The sequence below is a fragment of the Salmo salar genome, chromosome 03 (genome assembly GCF_965601325.2).
Source record: "Salmo salar chromosome 03, fSalSal1, whole genome shotgun sequence".
Lineage (NCBI taxonomy): Eukaryota > Metazoa > Chordata > Actinopteri > Salmoniformes > Salmonidae > Salmo > Salmo salar.
The window spans coordinates 29,903,067-29,921,185 of NC_138293.1; the positions used below are offsets into that span (position 1 = coordinate 29,903,067).

General features: G+C 44.8%; 1 protein-coding gene across 2 annotated transcripts in view; it reads left to right on the forward strand.

Moving 5' to 3' along the window:
- The window catches only part of LOC106599664 (laminin subunit alpha-3), a 105,677-nt gene that overhangs the window by 26,381 nt on the left and 61,177 nt on the right, over positions 1–18,119 (forward strand). Inside the window, exons 3-11 of one of the 2 annotated variants that reach the window (XM_082973421.1) lie at positions 4,718–4,835; positions 7,859–7,977; positions 8,105–8,275; positions 9,559–9,656; positions 10,467–10,582; positions 11,862–11,980; positions 12,838–12,928; positions 13,953–14,084; positions 17,164–17,214. In XM_082973421.1, coding sequence (XP_082829547.1) covers positions 4,718–4,835; positions 7,859–7,977; positions 8,105–8,275; positions 9,559–9,656; positions 10,467–10,582; positions 11,862–11,980; positions 12,838–12,928; positions 13,953–14,084; positions 17,164–17,214 — 1,015 coding nt within the window. The remainder of the gene's footprint in view (positions 1–4,717; positions 4,836–7,858; positions 7,978–8,104; positions 8,276–9,558; positions 9,657–10,466; positions 10,583–11,861; positions 11,981–12,837; positions 12,929–13,952; positions 14,085–17,163; positions 17,215–18,119) is intronic. The other variant, XM_082973422.1, reaches the window with a different exon arrangement.

Below are 18,119 nucleotides of genomic sequence, written 5' to 3' on the forward strand. Positions count from 1 at the left end.
TAACAAAAAAAATAACAAGGCTATGTACAAGGGGTACCGGTACCGAGTCAATGTGCGGGGGTACAGGTTAGTCAAGGTAATTTGTACATGTAGGTAGGGGTGAAGTGACGATGCATAGATAATAAACAGCGAGTAGCAGCAGTGTACAAAACAAATGGAGGGGGGGTCAATGTAAATAGTCCGGTGGCCATTTGATTAATTGTTTAGCAGTCTTAAGGCTTGCGGATAGAAGCTGTTAAGGAGCCTTTTGGTCCTAGACTAGGCTCTCTGGTACCGCTTGCCATGACTTGGGTGACTAGTGTCTCTGACAATTTTTTGGGCTTTCCTCTGACACCGCCTATTGTATAGGTCGATCGCAGGAAGCTTGTCCCCAGTGATGTACTGGGCTGTACGAACTACCTTCTGTAGCGCCTTACGGTCAGATGCCAAGCAGTTGCCATACCAGGCGGTGATGCAACCGGTCAGGATGCTCTTGATGGTGCTGCTGTAGAACGATTTGAGGATCTGGGGACCCATGCCAAATCGTTTCAGTCTCCTGAGGGGAAAAATGTGTTGTCATGCCCTCTTCATGACTGTCTTGGTGTGTTTGGACCATGATTGTTCGTTGGTGATGTGGACACCAAGGAACTTGAAAATCTCGACCCGCTGCACTACAGCCCCGTCGATGTTAATGGGGGCCTGTTCCGCCAGCTTTTCCTGTAGTCCACAATCAGCTCCTTTGTCATGCTCACATTGAAGGAGAGGTTGTTGTCCTGGCATCACACTGCCAGGTCTCTGACCTCCTCCCTATAGGCTGTCTCATCGTTGTCGGCGATCAGGCCTACCACTGTTGTGTCATCAGCAAACTTAATGATGGTGTTGGAGTCGTGTTTGGCCACGCAGTCGTGGGTACACACCCCTGAGGGGCCCCAGTGTTGAGGATCAGAGTGGCAGACATGTTGTTGCATACCCTTACCACCAGGAGGCGGTCCGTCAGAAAGTCCAGTTGCAGAGGGAGGTGTTTAGTCCCAGGGTCCTTAGCTTAGTGATGAGCTTTGTGGGCTCTATGGTGTTGAACGCTGAGCTGTAGTCAATGAACAGCATTCTCACATAGGTGTTCCTTTTGTCCAGATGGGAAAGGGCAGTGTGAAGTGCGATTGAGATTCCGTCATCTGTGGATCTGTTGTGGCGGTATGCGAATTGGAGTGGGTCTAGGGCATCCGGGAGAATGCTGTTGATGTGAGCCATGACCAGCCTTTCAAAGCACTTCATGGCTACCGACGTGAGTGCTACGGGGCGGTAATCATCTAGGCAGGTTACCTTCACTTCCCTGGGCACAGGGACTATGGTGGTCTGCTTGAACTTGTAGGTATTACAGACTCGGTCAGGGAGAGGTTGAAAATGTCAGTGAAGACACTTGCCAGTTGGTCCGCGCATGCTTTGAGTACACGTCCTGGTAATCCATCTGGCCCCGCGGCTTTGTGAATGTTGAGGTCTTGCTCACATTGGCCACCGAGAGCGTTATCACACAGTCGTCCAGAACAGCTGGTGCTCTCGTGCATGCTTCAGTGTTGCTTGCCTCGAAGCAAGCTCGTCTGGTAGATTCGCGTCACTGGGCAGCTGGCGTCTGGGTATCCCTTTGTAGTCCGTAATAGTTTTCAAGCCCTGCCTCATCCGACCAGCGTCAGAACCGGTGTAGCAGGATTCAATATTTATCCTGTATTGACGCTTTGCTTGTTTTTATGATTTGTCTGAGGGCATAGCAGGATTTCTTATAAGCGTCCGGATTAGTGTCCCTTCCTTGAAAGCGGCAGCTCTAGCCTTTAGCTCAATGCGGATGTTGCCTGTAATCCATGGCTTCTGGTTGGGATGTGTACGTACGGTCACTGTGGGGACGACGTCGTCGATGCACTTATTGATGAAGCTGGTGACTGAGGTGGTATACTCCTCAATGCCATCGGATGAATCCCGGAACATATTTCAGTCTGTGCTAGCAAAACAGTCCTGTAGTGTAGCATCCGCGTCATCTGACCACTTCCATATTGAGCGAGTCACTGGTACTTCCTGCTTTAGTTTTTGCTTGTAAGCAGGAATCATGAGGATTGAATTATCCGATTTGCCAAATGGAGGGTGGGGGAGAGCTTTGTATGCAACTCTGTGTGTGGAGTTAAGGTGGTCTAGAGTTTTTTTTTCTCCTCTGGTTGCACATGTGACATGCTTGTAGAAATTAGGTAAGTTTTCCTGTATTAAAGTGCCCGGCCACTAGGAGCGCCGTTTCTGGATGAGCATTTTCTTGTTTGCTTATGGCCTTATAGAGTTGGTTGAGTGCAGCCTTAGTGCCAGCATCGGTCTGTGGTTGTAAATTGACGGCTACGAATAGTACAGATGAGAACTCTCTTGGTAGATAGTGTGGTCTACAGCTTATCATAAGGTACTCTACTAAGGCGAGCAATACCGCAATCTCTTTAATATTAGACGTCGCGCACCAGTTGTTATTGACAAATAGACACACCCCCACCCCTCGTCTTACCAGACTCTGTTCTGCCGGTGCATGGAAAATCCCGCCAGCTCTATATTATCCGTATTGTCGTTCAGCCACGACTCGGTGGAATATAATTTGTACTGTGTACTTCAGCTTGTGTCCTCAAAAGTGACTACACCTTAGCAATGCCTAACAATTTTTTTACAGAAAAGTGATATTTTAATCTTTCTGGCAGTGTAAGCATTGCTAGGTAATGTTTATGGCCCTCTCATGATAAATAATTACATTTGGGTATGCCTATTTCGGCAGAAATCTAAATTTTGACATTACATTTAACTAATCACAGAAGTGGGGGTGGGGGTGGTCAGGTGTGTTTGTTTACACTGCGATTGTCACGTGCCGTGTGGTCTGATGTCGTAATTCCGAACTGGGCAAAGGCAATGTCAACCACCACAAAGACAGCTTTGACTGTTGAAAAAAGCAGCTTCTAATTCTATTCAATTGAACTGAAGCAACCCGCTCTTGAGCTCTGATGATGATGGCGAGATAGGAACATTGAGTGTGGAAACATAGCCATGAGGGCCTTAGAGATAGGGTAGTGTACACTGGGGGAAGGATAAGTCATGTTCATCATCAGGTGCTCTTGTGTAGCCTGTGTTGTCTGATGGTAGAGATATCGTTTCGGAGGGCCGGAAGGGTGGGTGTTTTAGAAGCACCTGCAGCAGTTTCATCCACTCCACACAGGTCTTGTTGAGCCTTTGTAATATGCGACTGTTGTATTTTACTGTACCATACTACACTGAACAAAAATATCAACGCAACATGTAAAGTGTTGGTGCCATTTTTCATGAGCTAAAATAAAATATCCCAGAAATGTACCATATGCACAAAAAGCTTATTTCTCTCAAATGTTGTGTACAAATTTGTTTACATCCCTGTTAGTGAGCATTTTGCCTTTGCCAAGATGATCCATCCACCTGACAGGTGTGGCATATAAAGAAGCTGATTAAACAGCATGATCATTACACAGGTGCACCTTGTGCTGGGGACAATAAAAGGCCACTCTAAAATGTGCAGTTTTGTTACACAACACAATGCCACAGATGTCTCAAGTTTTGAGGGAGCGTGCAATTGTCATGCTGACTGCAGGAATGTCCAGCAGAACTGTTGCCAGAGGATTTAATGTTCATTTCTCTACCATAAGCCGCCTCCAACGTCATTTTAGAGAATTTGGCAGTATTTCCAACGGCCTCACAACCATAGACAACGTGTTACCACGCGAGCCCAGAACCTCCACATCCAGATTCTTTACCTATGGGATTGTCTGAGACCAGCCACCTGGACAGCTAATGAAACTGTGGGTTTTCACAACTAAAGAATTTCTGCACAAAAAAACGGTCATAAACCGTCTCAGGGAAGCCCATCTGCATGCTCGTCATCCTCAACAGGGTCTTGACCTGACTGCAGTTTGGCGTCGTAACCGACTTCAGTGGGCAAATGCTCACCTTTGATGGCCACTGGCATGCTAGAGAAGTGTGCTCTTCACGGATGAATCCCGGTTTGAACTGTACTGGGCAGATGGCAGACAGCGTGTATGGCGTCGTGTGGGTGAGCAGTTTGCTGATGTCAATGTTGTAAACAGAGTGCCCCATGGTGGCGGTGGGGTTATGGTATGGACAGGCATAAGCTACGGACAATGAACACAATTGCATTTTGTCGATTGGCAGTTTGAATACACAGAGATACCGTGACGAGATCCTGAGGCCTGTTGTCGTGTCATTCATCCGCAGCCGTCACCTCATGTTTCATTATGATAATGGACGGTCCCATGTCGCAAGGATCTGTACAGAATTCCTGGAAGCTGAACATATCCCAGTTCTTCCATGGCCTGCATACTCACCAGACATGTCACCCATTGAGCATGTTTGGGATGCTCTGGATTGATGTCTACGATAGCACATTTCAGTTCCCGCCAATATCCATTGTTGCATTTTGTATTTTTGCCGGAGGTACAATAGAGTAGATTATTGTTGTTGACGTGATTGGGCTCCGGCCTTCACGTAAAAGGAAACAGAGTATTGTCTGTGGCTGAGGCTCAGCCTTCTGCCAAGTCTGAGCTGGTGTTGGTGGACCAAGGCCCAGGAAACCACAGCGTTTTGAACCAACCACTTCTAATGCCAGAATCCATTAACAATATGGTTGCTTGTAGCCCTCTGTTTAACACTGCTCTGCTCTTTGTGCTAATATTGTTTTCAGCTCTTCCATGTGGCCTACATCCTCATCAAGTTTGCCAACGCCCCTCGGCCTGACCTATGGGTCCTGGAGCGCTCCCTGGACCATGGGAAAACGTATGCTCCATGGCAGTACTTTGCTCGTAAGTATTACTGTTTTATTTTCCCATTCATACGTGTCTGCTATGCTGGTGCTTCTCAAGGCTCTTAGTTGGGTCTGGTAGTCAGCTTTTGCAGGACTTGAAAACTGTTGAAACAGTTGAAAACTGTGTTGATATAAGTTATTGAACCAATGAGATGACCTGTCGTCCAGGACATGTTGAGATTGTGTTGCTGCTTAATGCAGCCTAGAGGGAATTGACAAACATTATAGATTGTGATGAAATACCTTCGAAGTGGAAAGGATTTGTGAAGTCCAATGAAAAATGTGCTGTTCTCCAGAACTGTAATCCTAGTACTTACCATAAGTGCAAAGAGCTTGGTTTATAAGTGACTTATGATCCAGTCAGTAGGCCTGCCCTCTCCAATATACTGTACCTCCCCATACACAAGCTCACCAGCCTGCTCTTAAAGTGAAGACATGCTCAGTCCCTGTGAGGCACCTTTCCAGCAGAAACAGCTGTGCCTTATATCTCCTTCTTTAATTTCATTTTATGCTTTTCTTTGTCTTCTTCTCCTTAATCTCTCTCTCGCTCTCTCGCTCTCTCTCTTGATCTCTCTCTCTTTCTTGATCTCTCTTGATCTCTCTCTCTCTCTTGATCTCTCTCTCTCTCTCTCTCTCTCTCTCTCTCTGGAAAATGTATACATTCCTAGCTCTCAATATTTTATGGTCTTTGATTCTTGGTATATTTATTTTCAAAGAAATGGCACCGATATTTTTTACTTTTCCGAGAATAGGCCTTCCAACAGACAAAACCCTTGGAGCCCTCAGAGAGTGTGTGCGCTTTTCTGGCTTTTCTGTTTATAACCAGCAATATGAAACACATGAATATGGTATAACTCAGTCAGTGGTTTGTAATACTGCTCAATGTCAAAGAGGAATAAACCGGATTGCATTTATTATACACTACCAATCAAAAGTTGGGGGTCACTTAGAAATGTCCTTATTTTTGAAAGAAAAGCACACTTTTTTGTCCATTAAAATAACATAAAATTGATCAGAAATACAGTGTATACATTGTTAATGTAGTAAATAACTATAGTAGCTGGAAAAGGCAGATTTTTTATGGAATATCTACATAGGCGTACAGAGGCCCATTATCACCAACCATCACTCCTGTGTTCCAATGGCACTTTGTGTTAGCTAATCCAAGTTTCTCATTTTAAAAGGCTAATCGATCATTAGAACACCCTTTTGCAATTATGTTAGCACAGCTGAAAACTGTCCTGATTTAAGAGGCAATAAAACTGGCCTTCTTAAGACTAGTTGAGCATCTGGAGCATCAGCATTTGTGGGTTCGATTACAGACTCAAAATGGCCAGAAACAAAGTACTTTCTTCTGAAACTCGTCAATCTATTCTTGTTCTGAGAAATGAGGGCTATTCCATGCGAGAAATTGGCAAGAAACTGAAGATCTCGTACAGCGCTGTGTACTACTTCCTTCACAGAACAACGCAAACTGGCTCTAAACAGAATAGAAAGAGGAGTGGGAGGTGCACAACTGAGCAAGAGGACAAGTACGTTAGAGTGTCTAGTTTGAGAAACAGACGCCTCACAAGTCCTCAACTGGCAGCTTCATTAAATAGTACCTGCAAAACACCAGTCTCAACGTCAACAGTGAAGAGGCGACTCCGGGATGCTGGCCTTCTAGGCAGAGTTGCAAAGAAAAATCCATATCTCAGACTGGCCAATAAAAATAAAAGATTAAGATGGGCAAAATAACTCAGACACTGGACAGAGGAAGATTGGAAAAAAGTGTTATGGACAGACGCATCTAAGTTTGAGGGGTTCGGATCACAAAGAAGAACATCAGTGAGACGCAGAAAAAATGAAAAGATGCAGGAGGAGTGCTTGACGCCATCTGTCAAGCATGGTGGAGGCAATGTGATGGTCTGGGGGTGCTTTGGTGATGGTAAAGTGGGAGATTTGTACAGGGTAAAAGGATTCTTGAAGAAGGAAGACTATCACTCCATTTTGCAACGTCATGCCATACCCTGTGGACGGCGCTTAATTGGAGCCAATTTCCTCCTACAACAGGACAATGACCCAAAGCACAGCTCCAAACTATGCAATAACTATATAGGGAAGAAGCAGTCAGCTGGTATTCTGTCTATAATGGAGTGGCCAGCACAGTCACCGGATCTCAACCCTATTGAGCTGTTGTGGGAGCAGCTTGACCGTATGGTACATAAGAAGTGCCCATCAAGCCAATCCAACTTGTGGGAGGTGCTTCAGGAAGCATGGGGTGAAATCTCTTCAGATTACCTCAACAAATTGACAGCTAGAATGCCAAAGGTCTGCAAGGCTGTAATTGCTGCAAATGGAGGATTCTTTGACGAAGCCAAGTTTGAAGGACACAATTATTATTTCAATTAAAAATCATTATTTATCATTACCTTGTTCACGTCTTGACTATATTTCCTATTCATTTTGCAACTCACCTCGTATGTTTTCATGGAAAACAAGGACATTTCTAAGTGACCCCAAACTTTTGAACGGTAGTGTATATTATGCTTGAGGTTGTCATGCAGTTTCCACACCGAGTTGTTGCTGTCATGTCGATAAAGGAGATCAGATTGTCTTATCAGTGGACAGGGTGGGAATAGGTCAGATAACCTAGTATCCACATGTGGAAATCAGCAGTCAGTAGAAGCTTGTAAAGGATGCTAAAAAACAATTGTTTTGCCAAATCTGATTTGAAAAGAGGTTACTGTACTTACCATGACAGCAAGGTTGGGCGACGCCTCTGTAGCCACAGGCATCGATAGGACACAGGTTCAAATTTTGATTTAGTGAGACATGTGAACAGGGTAAAAGAGGACACCAAGACATTGATGAAGCATTGGAATGTACTGCCGCAACAGAGCGCTACAAAGGGCCAGGGGGCTACAGTAATGGAAATAATCAGAAGAATTTTGAGGAAGTCTCTTAGAAACATAGCTTTACGGTTGGCCCCTTATAAAGAGATGATAGTGGTTGACATGTCACTCTGTTTGTTCTTTTCAGATTCTAAAAGGGAGTGCATTGAGAGGTTTGGCAAAGAACCAAATGGACGCGTAGTCCGAGATGATGACCAGATCTGCACCACAGAGTACTCAAAGATCGTTCCATTGGAGAACGGAGAGGTGAGAAACTCACTGAATGGGAACATAAGATTGTCACAATGTTGAATCCTGTAAAATGTGCCAAAAGACGACTACTTCTACAGAGTGATGGGGATATTTGTGTCTGAGTAATGTTGTTGTTGTCCAGATTGTGGTGTCCCTGGTCAACGGTCGCCCGGGCTCTAAGAACTTCACTTATTCTCCAGTGCTGAGAGATTTCACCAAGGCCACAAACATCCGCCTGCACTTCCTCAGGACCAGCACTCTGTTGGGGCACCTCATCTCCAAGGCCCAGAGGGACCCCACTGTCACACGCAGGGTGAGTCACACAAAAGACACCCAATTCTGTTCATTTCATTACAGTTCAGATCAGTTCAATTCAATTTACTTCAAATTTACCAACCCCCTCAGGGGCAACAAGGAATGCATCATCAGCAGAGCACAAACCCACAATGACATGGTCTCACACCGACCTGTTATGTTTAGCCTACCTTCTGCCTCATTGCCCAATGTGACAAGATGTAGCCCCTATCAGCACCTTTCTGCTGACACAAACACACTGACCTGATTTCTCTCTCGCTGCACATTCCTTCCTCCTGGTCGGGGCTCCCTGCCAGAGGTGTCTGTCCAGTCTTCACCAGGGTAATTCCCTCTACACACAGAGAGAGAATGTGAAGACTGGTCCAGACAGCTCCCCTGGTGCTGCAGGAACACGCTTCAGTAACACAGCCCAGTGTGGGACGACACACACGCGCAGACAGACAGGCGTGCGCACACACACACACACACACACACACAACACACACACACACACACACACACACACACACACACACACACACACACACACACACACACACACACACACACACACACACACACACACGCACACATGTTTTTAGAGCAAGTGTGTACAGTATGAGGCCATTGTGAAGTGCAGCACAGAACCCATACAGGAACGCTGTTCACCAGTTAGGGTGTATATGAATCAAAACTAACATGTTTATGCTCTAAGAGCAGTGCCCCACAAGAGAGACTCTAGGGTCCTGTAGAAGCTGGGCTGACAGACAGAGGCTGAAACAGTGGAGAAGGGGATACCTAGTCAGTTGCACTACTGAATGCATTCAACCAAAATGTGTCTTCCTCATTTAACCCAACCCCTCTGAACCAGAGAGGTGCAGGGGGCTGCCTTTAATCAACATCCACGTCATCGCCCAGGGAACAGTTTTTGTTAAGGGTTATCTGCCTTGTAGATTCTTCCACCTTGCCGGCTCGAGGACTCGAACCAGCGACCTTTCGGTTACTGGCCCAACGGTCTTAACCGATAGGCTACGTGCCGCCATATACTGTAGGCTACCTGCCGTTGATATACCGTATAAGATAGGCCTACCTGTATAACTCCAGCTTCAATTATGCTAGTGAGCGTCTGTGGCCTCGGCTATGACTAAAACCAAAGAACCCAATGTAACTCACCTCAGCTGCATTGGCAGACTGTCTGGGTTTGTTTAGGTGAGGTTGATATGTGGCGTATCGGATAGAGCAGATGGTTGTTGGTCTTGCTACAGTGTTCCGACGGTGTTGTTCCCTCTGCGTTGTTGACAGTATTACTACAGCATCAAAGACATCAGTGTCGGGGGACGCTGCGTTTGTCACGGCCACGCGGAGGTGTGTGGGGGGCGTAACCAAGGAAAACCCAATCGGTGAGTAGTTTACATCTTTCATACTTGTTTTTACCTGCTTCTTTGTTTACTGGTTCATTCTCCAGAAACATATACTTGTCTGTTGTTGTTTATACTTACAGTTGAATCCGTTACCTTTCATTCATTCATACTGTAGCCTATTGGCCATGGGCCTTAATTAAGTGTATAAAAGTTCCCCAAAACAAAAACAGAGGATTCATTGAGTAGTTCAGTATGACAAATTATTACTGTAGTTTATTCGTCATTTACAGGGGTGAATGGATGTGCTGTGGTTAGCGGGTTGTAAAGCGTATGGGGGATGAGGTTAACTGGAAAAAGTGTTGTTTTAACTTAAGAGCACAGTGATAGCATCTGTGTCTGAAGTTGAAAAGATAGCTCTGGATTTGGTAGAAAGGAAATGACTTCATCTGTTTGTTTCCTGGCATTGCCATTGTAAAAGGCACCATGTTGTTTTAGATATCCTGATTAGTAGTGATTGTGATTGTGATGTAAACCATTGGCAAGAGGCCAAGATGATGTCCTTATGGAGTTGATGTATTTTATGGGCAATGAAAAACAATAAGTGTCGATGACATCATACTGTAGTTTGACAGTGAATGATTGATCTAACCATAGTGGCTTAATTCACTTTGGAAGGGACTTTACGGTGTCACACCCTGCATCAAGGTCCATCTAAAATTGAGTGAACAGTCACCAGATGCTTCTTATTGATGATATACTGTAGGCTACTCCCTTTCTTCAATTGAAAGTCGTAAACATGAAAGAATGATGCAGGAAACCCAGTCTCTTCTTTTCTACACCTGTCTTTAGGCTACAGTGCGAGTGCGAACACAACACCTGTGGTGAGTCATGTGACCGCTGCTGTCCAGGGTTCAATCAGAAGCCATGGCGTGCTGCTACGACAGACAGTCCCAACGAGTGCCAACGTGAGTACCACACTCCACCCTCCTCTCTTTGCCACCCTCACCTTCCTCTCTTTGCTTTGTGCCAACGTGTTCCAAACCAAGCACAGTTTGGTCGGGGGTTGGCATGAGAGTGTGAAAAGGGCAGGGGCGCAACTTTGGTTTTTGAAGTAGGGGGGGACATCATTTTTTTATAATTTTTTTCATCTAGTCGGATAAACACTCCAAACCCGCCTGCTCGGGAGACGTCCACATGGTCCTAATGCACACCTTTGCCTCATTTTGTATCACATTCCAATGATAAAACTGAGGGGGACATAAATGCAATTTCAGAATGTGGGGTGACATGAAAGTTGCGACCCTGGAAAAGGGTTTAACTGTTCTCTGCTTTCTCCTTTGTCATGAATGTGTTTCAATGACACTGCTCGAGAAAGTACAGCCACAGAATGTCTTCATTACGGTTCTCCCACCACCTCCTCTACCACATTAGCTTCAGTGCTTAATGCCCTGATATGGTGTTGGAACTAGGAAGGCGCCTAAGCAAACTGTTAAGAGAATTACTCATGTGGTATGTGTGTGATGTACTGCACTGCATGCAGTCTACTGTAGCCAGACCAGCGCCAATACTACTGTCCTCTACACAGCCACTCAGTCAGTCAGTTCCAATGCCAGCTGGTTCCTAATTGCCCTGGCCTGTTGACAAGATTCTCCCTCCCTCCCGAGCCCAGAGTCGGAGATGCTGAAACTGGAGCCTGCAACTCTACAACCGCAGAACAAGAGAGAGAGATCGAAAGAGTGGAGAAGTCTGTAATCCAATCAGTGCAGTCACATCTTAGAACATGCACTCTGACCATTCAGAAACATTAACGAGGCAGATTGAGGAGGAGGAAGTAGAGGTTGCACCCTGACCATTCAGAAACATTAACGAGGCAGATTGAGGAGGAGGAAGTAGAGGTTGCACCCTGACCATTCAGAAACATTAACGAGGCAGATTGAGGAGGAGGAAGTAGAGGATGCACCCTGACCATTCAGAAACATTAACGAGGCAGATTGAGGAGGAAGTAGAGGATGTAGTCTCCTGTTAGGGTTGACTGAATACTGAGAGCCTTTCTAGTGACTATAGTCACACCACTCTCCTTTGGGAAGGGGTAGTAAGTAGATATACTGTAAGATATAAAATACAGAACTTGCTCTTACCTGTCTCTGTTTCGTGTGTGTGTCTATTTTGTGTTTGTGTGTGTGTGCGCGCCTCTGCTTCATGTGTGTGTTTACTTGCTGACTGTTTCGGGGATTTCTCCCACAGCCTGCCAGTGCCATTCACATGCCACTGAGTGTTATTACGACCCAGAGGTGGAGCAGAGGAGAGCAAGTTTAGACACATTCGGCAGGTACGACGGCGGAGGAGTGTGCATCAACTGCCAGGTATGAAGCCCGTTACAAGTCCGAACGGATTTGTGTGTGTGTGTTTGTGCGAGAGAGAGACAAGCACCAAGACTGTTCATCATCTACATTTAGGATGTTATGTGTGACATGAATCATTGTAATTTGACATTATGTATGGTATGTATGTTTAGCATGTATGTGGGAGCATGCCTACACTAGAATAAGAACAAGGGTAGTGTTCAGTAGGCACAAAACAGAAGCGAATGGAGTGAAACTAGAAGGTACTACCTGAACTTGTCCATTAAGAAACACTTGTTTTCGTTTGCCATCGCAAAACGTTTCACTACGGTGTGTCCTAATAAACATGACCCAGATCTAGGAGCAGACATGGAGGTCTGTAATGGAAATTTCACTTCAGTTCCAAGTCAACGTACAAATGGTGGATATTTTCTGTATTAAACTCTTTGTGCAGTTGGCATACAGAGATATCCCTCTCCGTGCAAGGGTTGGCATGTGTTCCAAATCAAACAAGATGTCAGCCAGTTCATTTTGACTAAATATCCCAAGACAAAGTACTTTTCCTCAACACCAATTATGAGATGCACTGTTATCCTTTTGGACTAAAATACCCTTGCGGGAAGCATGTTAAAAAAGCCATCTCTCTACACTGCATGCTCAGTGTGAAAGAGGATAAGATACTGGCGGTACTGCAAGCAGATGGATTAGCAACAGTAAGGTGTGTTGGATAAAAACATTTATCTATAGATTTAGAAAACACCCGTTTTGCAGTTTGTCTTCTTGTCTGAGGGGAACCTTAGTGGCCACCAGGCAACCAAAACATAGTGTCCCTCTGACCCAGTCCTTCCATTGTTCACTGTGTGTTTCCCTCTCACTAGCACAACACAGCGGGAGTGAACTGTGAGCTTTGTGCTGATGGATTCTACAGACCCCATGGATCAGCTCCACAGTCTCACAGTGGATGCACACGTGAGCTAGACCTTTTCTTCTCTTCTTCAAACTGTTTTTCTCAGTTTCTCCTTTCTCTATGGCCTTAGTGTCTTCCTTTGTTCCTAAAGTGCCTTCTAATGATGACAATATATTTTTTATGATGTGAAAATATCACCTTTAGTTATATATTACCAAACGGTATGGTTACTGGCAGAATTGTAGGCCTACATGTGCAACACTTTGTCGTACAGTTTATCAAATAGATGGGGTACTAATGTTTAGTAAAGAGCTGCTGTAGCTTGCTTTCTGACCTATGGATAATACGTGAGACCAAAATGGAAAAGAGACTTGACCCCAGAGACTTCGGTGTCGTTTGTATACACAGTGGCACCAACCACTAGCTCTAGCCACTTGTAGTGTTGCTAAATTCGGCGCCGCACTTGTTTACATTGCTAGTGTGGTACGTCGTTGTTCCTCCTCGCCACATACAGTGCCTTCAGAATGTAGAATACACCTTGACTCATTCCACATTTTGTTGTGTTACAGCCTGAATTCAAAATGGATTAAATATAAAACATGTTCAACCATCTAAACACAATAACCCATAATGACAAAGTGAAAACATGTTTTTGGAAATTTGTGCAAATTTACTGAAAATGTAAGACAGAAATATCTAATTTACATATGTATTCATATCCCTTGAGTCAATACATGTCAAAATCACATTTGGTCTTTCTGGGTAAATCTCTAAGAGTTTTGCACACCTGGATTGTACAATAACACACTGTAAATAGCTGCCAGTTGTGTTTGTGCTTTGAGTGTGGATGAAATGAAAATGGTTGCCCTCAGCGCTTTGGAGAGACCAAAGAAGCTACAAATTAAATTAAGTAAGCTTAACAGCGGAAGGTGTTGACTTGGGAAAACACAGACAGTAAAAGCCGGTTAGTTCAATCATCATTTTCTTTGATTGTTGTCGTATGTCTCAAGAGCAGTATTTTGGTGTGTTTGTGTATGTGTCTGGGCACATTCCTGTTTGCGTGCGCGTGTGCATGTGTGACTACAGCCTGCAGGTGTGATGCCAGGACTACTGCTGGTTGTGAGATGGGGACAGGACGTTGCCGCTGCCGGCCGGAATTCACCGGAAACAACTGTGAACGCTGTGCAGACAGTTACTACGGCTACCCGCAGTGCATTAGTATGTAACCTTTCCTCATTTCTAACATGATGTACATATTACTTGTATAAATCGATTATTTGGCATAGGAAATCTGCTGTACCCAGAGAAATGAATGGATGAATGAATGAAGGAAGGAATAAATGTATAAATTGACCAGTGAGACAATGAACAAACAAATGAATGAATAACAAGTAAGAAGCGGTACGGTAGTGCCATGCCCTTGCTCGGTGTATATCTGGACCCAGTCCTGCATTTTACCTCAGGGGAAGCATTACTATAGTGAGAGCCACGAGTGTATTGAAGAGTTGGGATCTGAAGAATTCAAATTGACCTCATTCCTACATATGCTGTTCATTACAACATGTTCGAATTTATGTTGAATTATTTAATGTTTTGGGTCGTTTTCTTTTGTGTGCTTGTCAAAGAGTTTCAGACACTTAGAGAGACTAGCCAAGATTGCTCCTCCAACGTGCCCAGAAGTATGCAGGATATGTTTTCTGTGGAGCTGCAATACTGCTACAACATACCCTCAGAGAAATTGAAATATCAATCCTTTACCACGCTCACCTCATTCTGTCATACCGTCACCTTAGCATGTCAACACAGACACGTACCACACCTTGTCTGTCTTTAGGTTGAGTTGTTGTCACATATTCTGACTATATCCCTATAGATATTGTGGCAGTTCGTGATGATGCACAAGGTCATGTGCCAACAGTCTGTATTTAGAGCATTCCTCGTGCTTCTTCTGGTGTCAGACCAAGAGCAATGACTGACAAGCCCTTATTTTAGGGCGTCTCCACATCGACTTGCCACAGCAATCATCATGTGTCACGCACAATGCGTTTAGGAGAATAGATCAACATTACAGTATGCCTGCCAAACTCTCTCACAAAAATGTCTATTTTCTGAAACGATCCATGATAGGAGTACTTCATATTGGGACACATTTGAGTAAGAGATGTTGTACAGTTGCTATTTCAAGGGGCCCTCTTCGTCATAGGCGCCAGTCCTTATTCCTCACTGTTTACTGAGATTCTAAATCTGGAATCTGTTTAACTGGTGTTCTCAGGAACAATCCAATCCCATAGAAAAGTCTTCCTGACTCCCGGTCTCATTCCACATCCACCCTACTCAACCCCATGTAATACTTGAATCATGCCAACCACAGTAAAAACGGAAGGGTCTGTATATTACCTTGATTGTCCTGTTGGTTTAGTGATGGAAGACACAAATCATTAACTAAACCTATAATGGCAACCTTTATGCGGAGGTTTTATACAGAAACTGTAATGAGTGAATAATCGTACCCAGGTGGTTGGTTAGCTTTACGTTGTCATATAAACAGAAGATTTAATGTGGAATAAATAATTAGGGTTGGCATTTTATTAATACAGGACAGAGATTTATTACTGGATGTGATTATTAAAAGCTGTTTTTTTTCTTCTCTTGGAGCGCTCCAAAAGCAGTCTAAACATGTAGACAGACACTCTGGAAGTTAGTCAGCACCTCTACCAACTTTTGGGTGTGTGCCAGGCCAGTTCATGCTTCTTATTAAACTCCCTGGAAGTAATGAAGGTTATTATTTGTTTGGGGTGGGCTGCTATCCATTGATGCCATCTCTATTTGCCAGGAGGTTTTCTTTTTGGTCTTTGAATTAAAGTTCAATGAGACAGCTTTAGGGAAAAATCACTCTGATTCCACTCATGTTGCATCGTTTAGCATTTTCATGGGGTTTTCGATGCAATTTATTTCTTACTAGCTCTTACCTTGTTCTGTGTACCACATATACACTATATATACAAAAGTATGTGGACACCCCTTCAAATTAGTGGATTCGGCTATTTCAGCCACACCCGTTGCTGAAAGGTGTATACAGTCGAGCACACAGCCATGCAATCGCCATAGACAAACATTGACAGTAGAATGGCCTTACTGACGAGCTCAGTGACTTTCAACGTGGCACCGTCATAGGATTACACATTTCCAACAAGTCAATTCGTCAAGTTTCTGCCCTGCTAGAGCTGCCCCGGTCAACTGTAAGTGCTGTTCTTTTGGAAACGTCTAAGATCAAAAACGTCTCAGCTGCGAAGTGGTAGGCCACACAAGCTCACAGAACGGGACCGCCGAGTACTGAAGCGCGTCTGTCCTCGGTTGCAACACTCACTACCGAGTTCCAAACTTCCTCTGGAAGCAAGGTCAGCAAAATAACTGTTAGTCCGGAGCTTCATGAAATGGGTTTCCATGGCCGAGCAGCCACACACAAGTCTAAGATCAGAATGCACAGTGCCAAGCGTCGGCTGGAGGGGTATAAAGCTCACCGCATTTAGACTCCGCCATTGGACTCAGTGGAAAGGCGTTCTCTGGAGTGATTAATCACGCTTCACCATCTTGCAGATGAATGACAAATATGGGTTTGACGGATACCAGGAGAACGCTACCTGCCGCTAGGCATAGTGTCAACTGTAAAGTTTGGTGGAGGGAGGAATAATGCTCATAGGCTGTTTTTCATGGTTTGGCCTAGGTCCCTTAGTTCCAGTGAAGGGAAATCTTAACGCTGCAGCATACAATGACATTCTAGAGGATTCTGTGCTTCCAACTTTGTGGTAACAGTTTGGGGAAGGCCCTTTCCTGTTTCAGCATGACAATGCCTCCGTGCACAAAGCTAGATCCATACAGAAATGGTTTGTCGAGATCGGTGTGGAAGAACTTGACTGGCTTGCACTGAGCCCTGACCTCAAGCTAATCGAGGACATTTGGGGATGAATTGGAACGCCGACTGCAAGCCAGGCCTAATCGCCCAACATCAGTGCCCGACCTCACGAATACTCTTATGGCTGAAGGGAAGCAAGTCCCCGCAGCAATGTTCCAACATCTATTTGAAAGCCTTCCTGGAAGAGGCCATTATAGCAGCAAAAGGGGGACCAACTACATATTAATGCCCATGATTTTGGAATGAGATGTTCGACAAACAGGTGTCCACATACTTTTGGTCATGTAGTGTAGATTGCAACATTACTGGAGTAGAGCAATGCACTCACGACACTGAAGATATTCATGGTGTTGAAATTGATCATACGTTTTTCTTTGTAACCAGGATATCCAATCTACCAGCCCACCACCAAATCTCCTGCAGGCCATATAGTAGGTAAGTGCTGCTATAGTGGGTACGTGATGCTATAATTAACCACAGTGTAATGTAATCTAACAAACAGTTGGACGCAAAGGATTTACTACTCATACTGGAACAGGCCCAAGACCGTACGCACATACCCACAACCAGAAGCCATGGATTACAGGCAACATCCGCACTGAGCTAAAGGGTAGAGCTGCCGCTTTCAAGGAGCGGGACTGTAACCTGGACGCTTATAAGAAATCCCGCTGTGCCCTCGAACCATCAAACAAGCAAAGCATCAATACAGGGCTAAGATTGAATCCTACTACACCGGCTCTGACGCTCGTCGGAGGTGGCAGGGCTTGCAAACTACTACGAGCTGCATAAAGCCATAAGCAAACAAGAAAATGCTCACCCAGAGGTGATGCTCTTAGTGGACGGGGACTTTAATGCAGGAAAACTGAAATCCGTTTTTCCTCATTTCTACCAGCATGTCACGTGCAACCAGAGGGAAAAAAACTGTAGGCCGCATTTACTCCACACACAGAGACTCGTGCAAAGCTCTCTCTCGCCCTCCATTTGGCAAATCTGACCATAATTCTATCCTCTTGATTCCTGCCTACAAGCAAAAACTAAAGCAGGAAGTACCAGTGACCCTCTCAATATGGAAGTGGTCAGATGAAGCACATGCTAAGCTACAGGACTGTTTTGCAAGCACATACTGGAATATGTTCCGGGATTCATCCGATGGCATTGATGAGTACACCACATCAGTCACCGGCTTCATCAATAAGTGCATCGACGACGTCGTCCCCACAGAGACCGTACGTACATACCTCAACCAGAAGCCATGGATTACAGGCAACATCCACACTGAGCTAAAGGGTAGAGGTGCCGCTTTAAAGAGCGGGACACTAACCCGGATGCTTATAAGAATT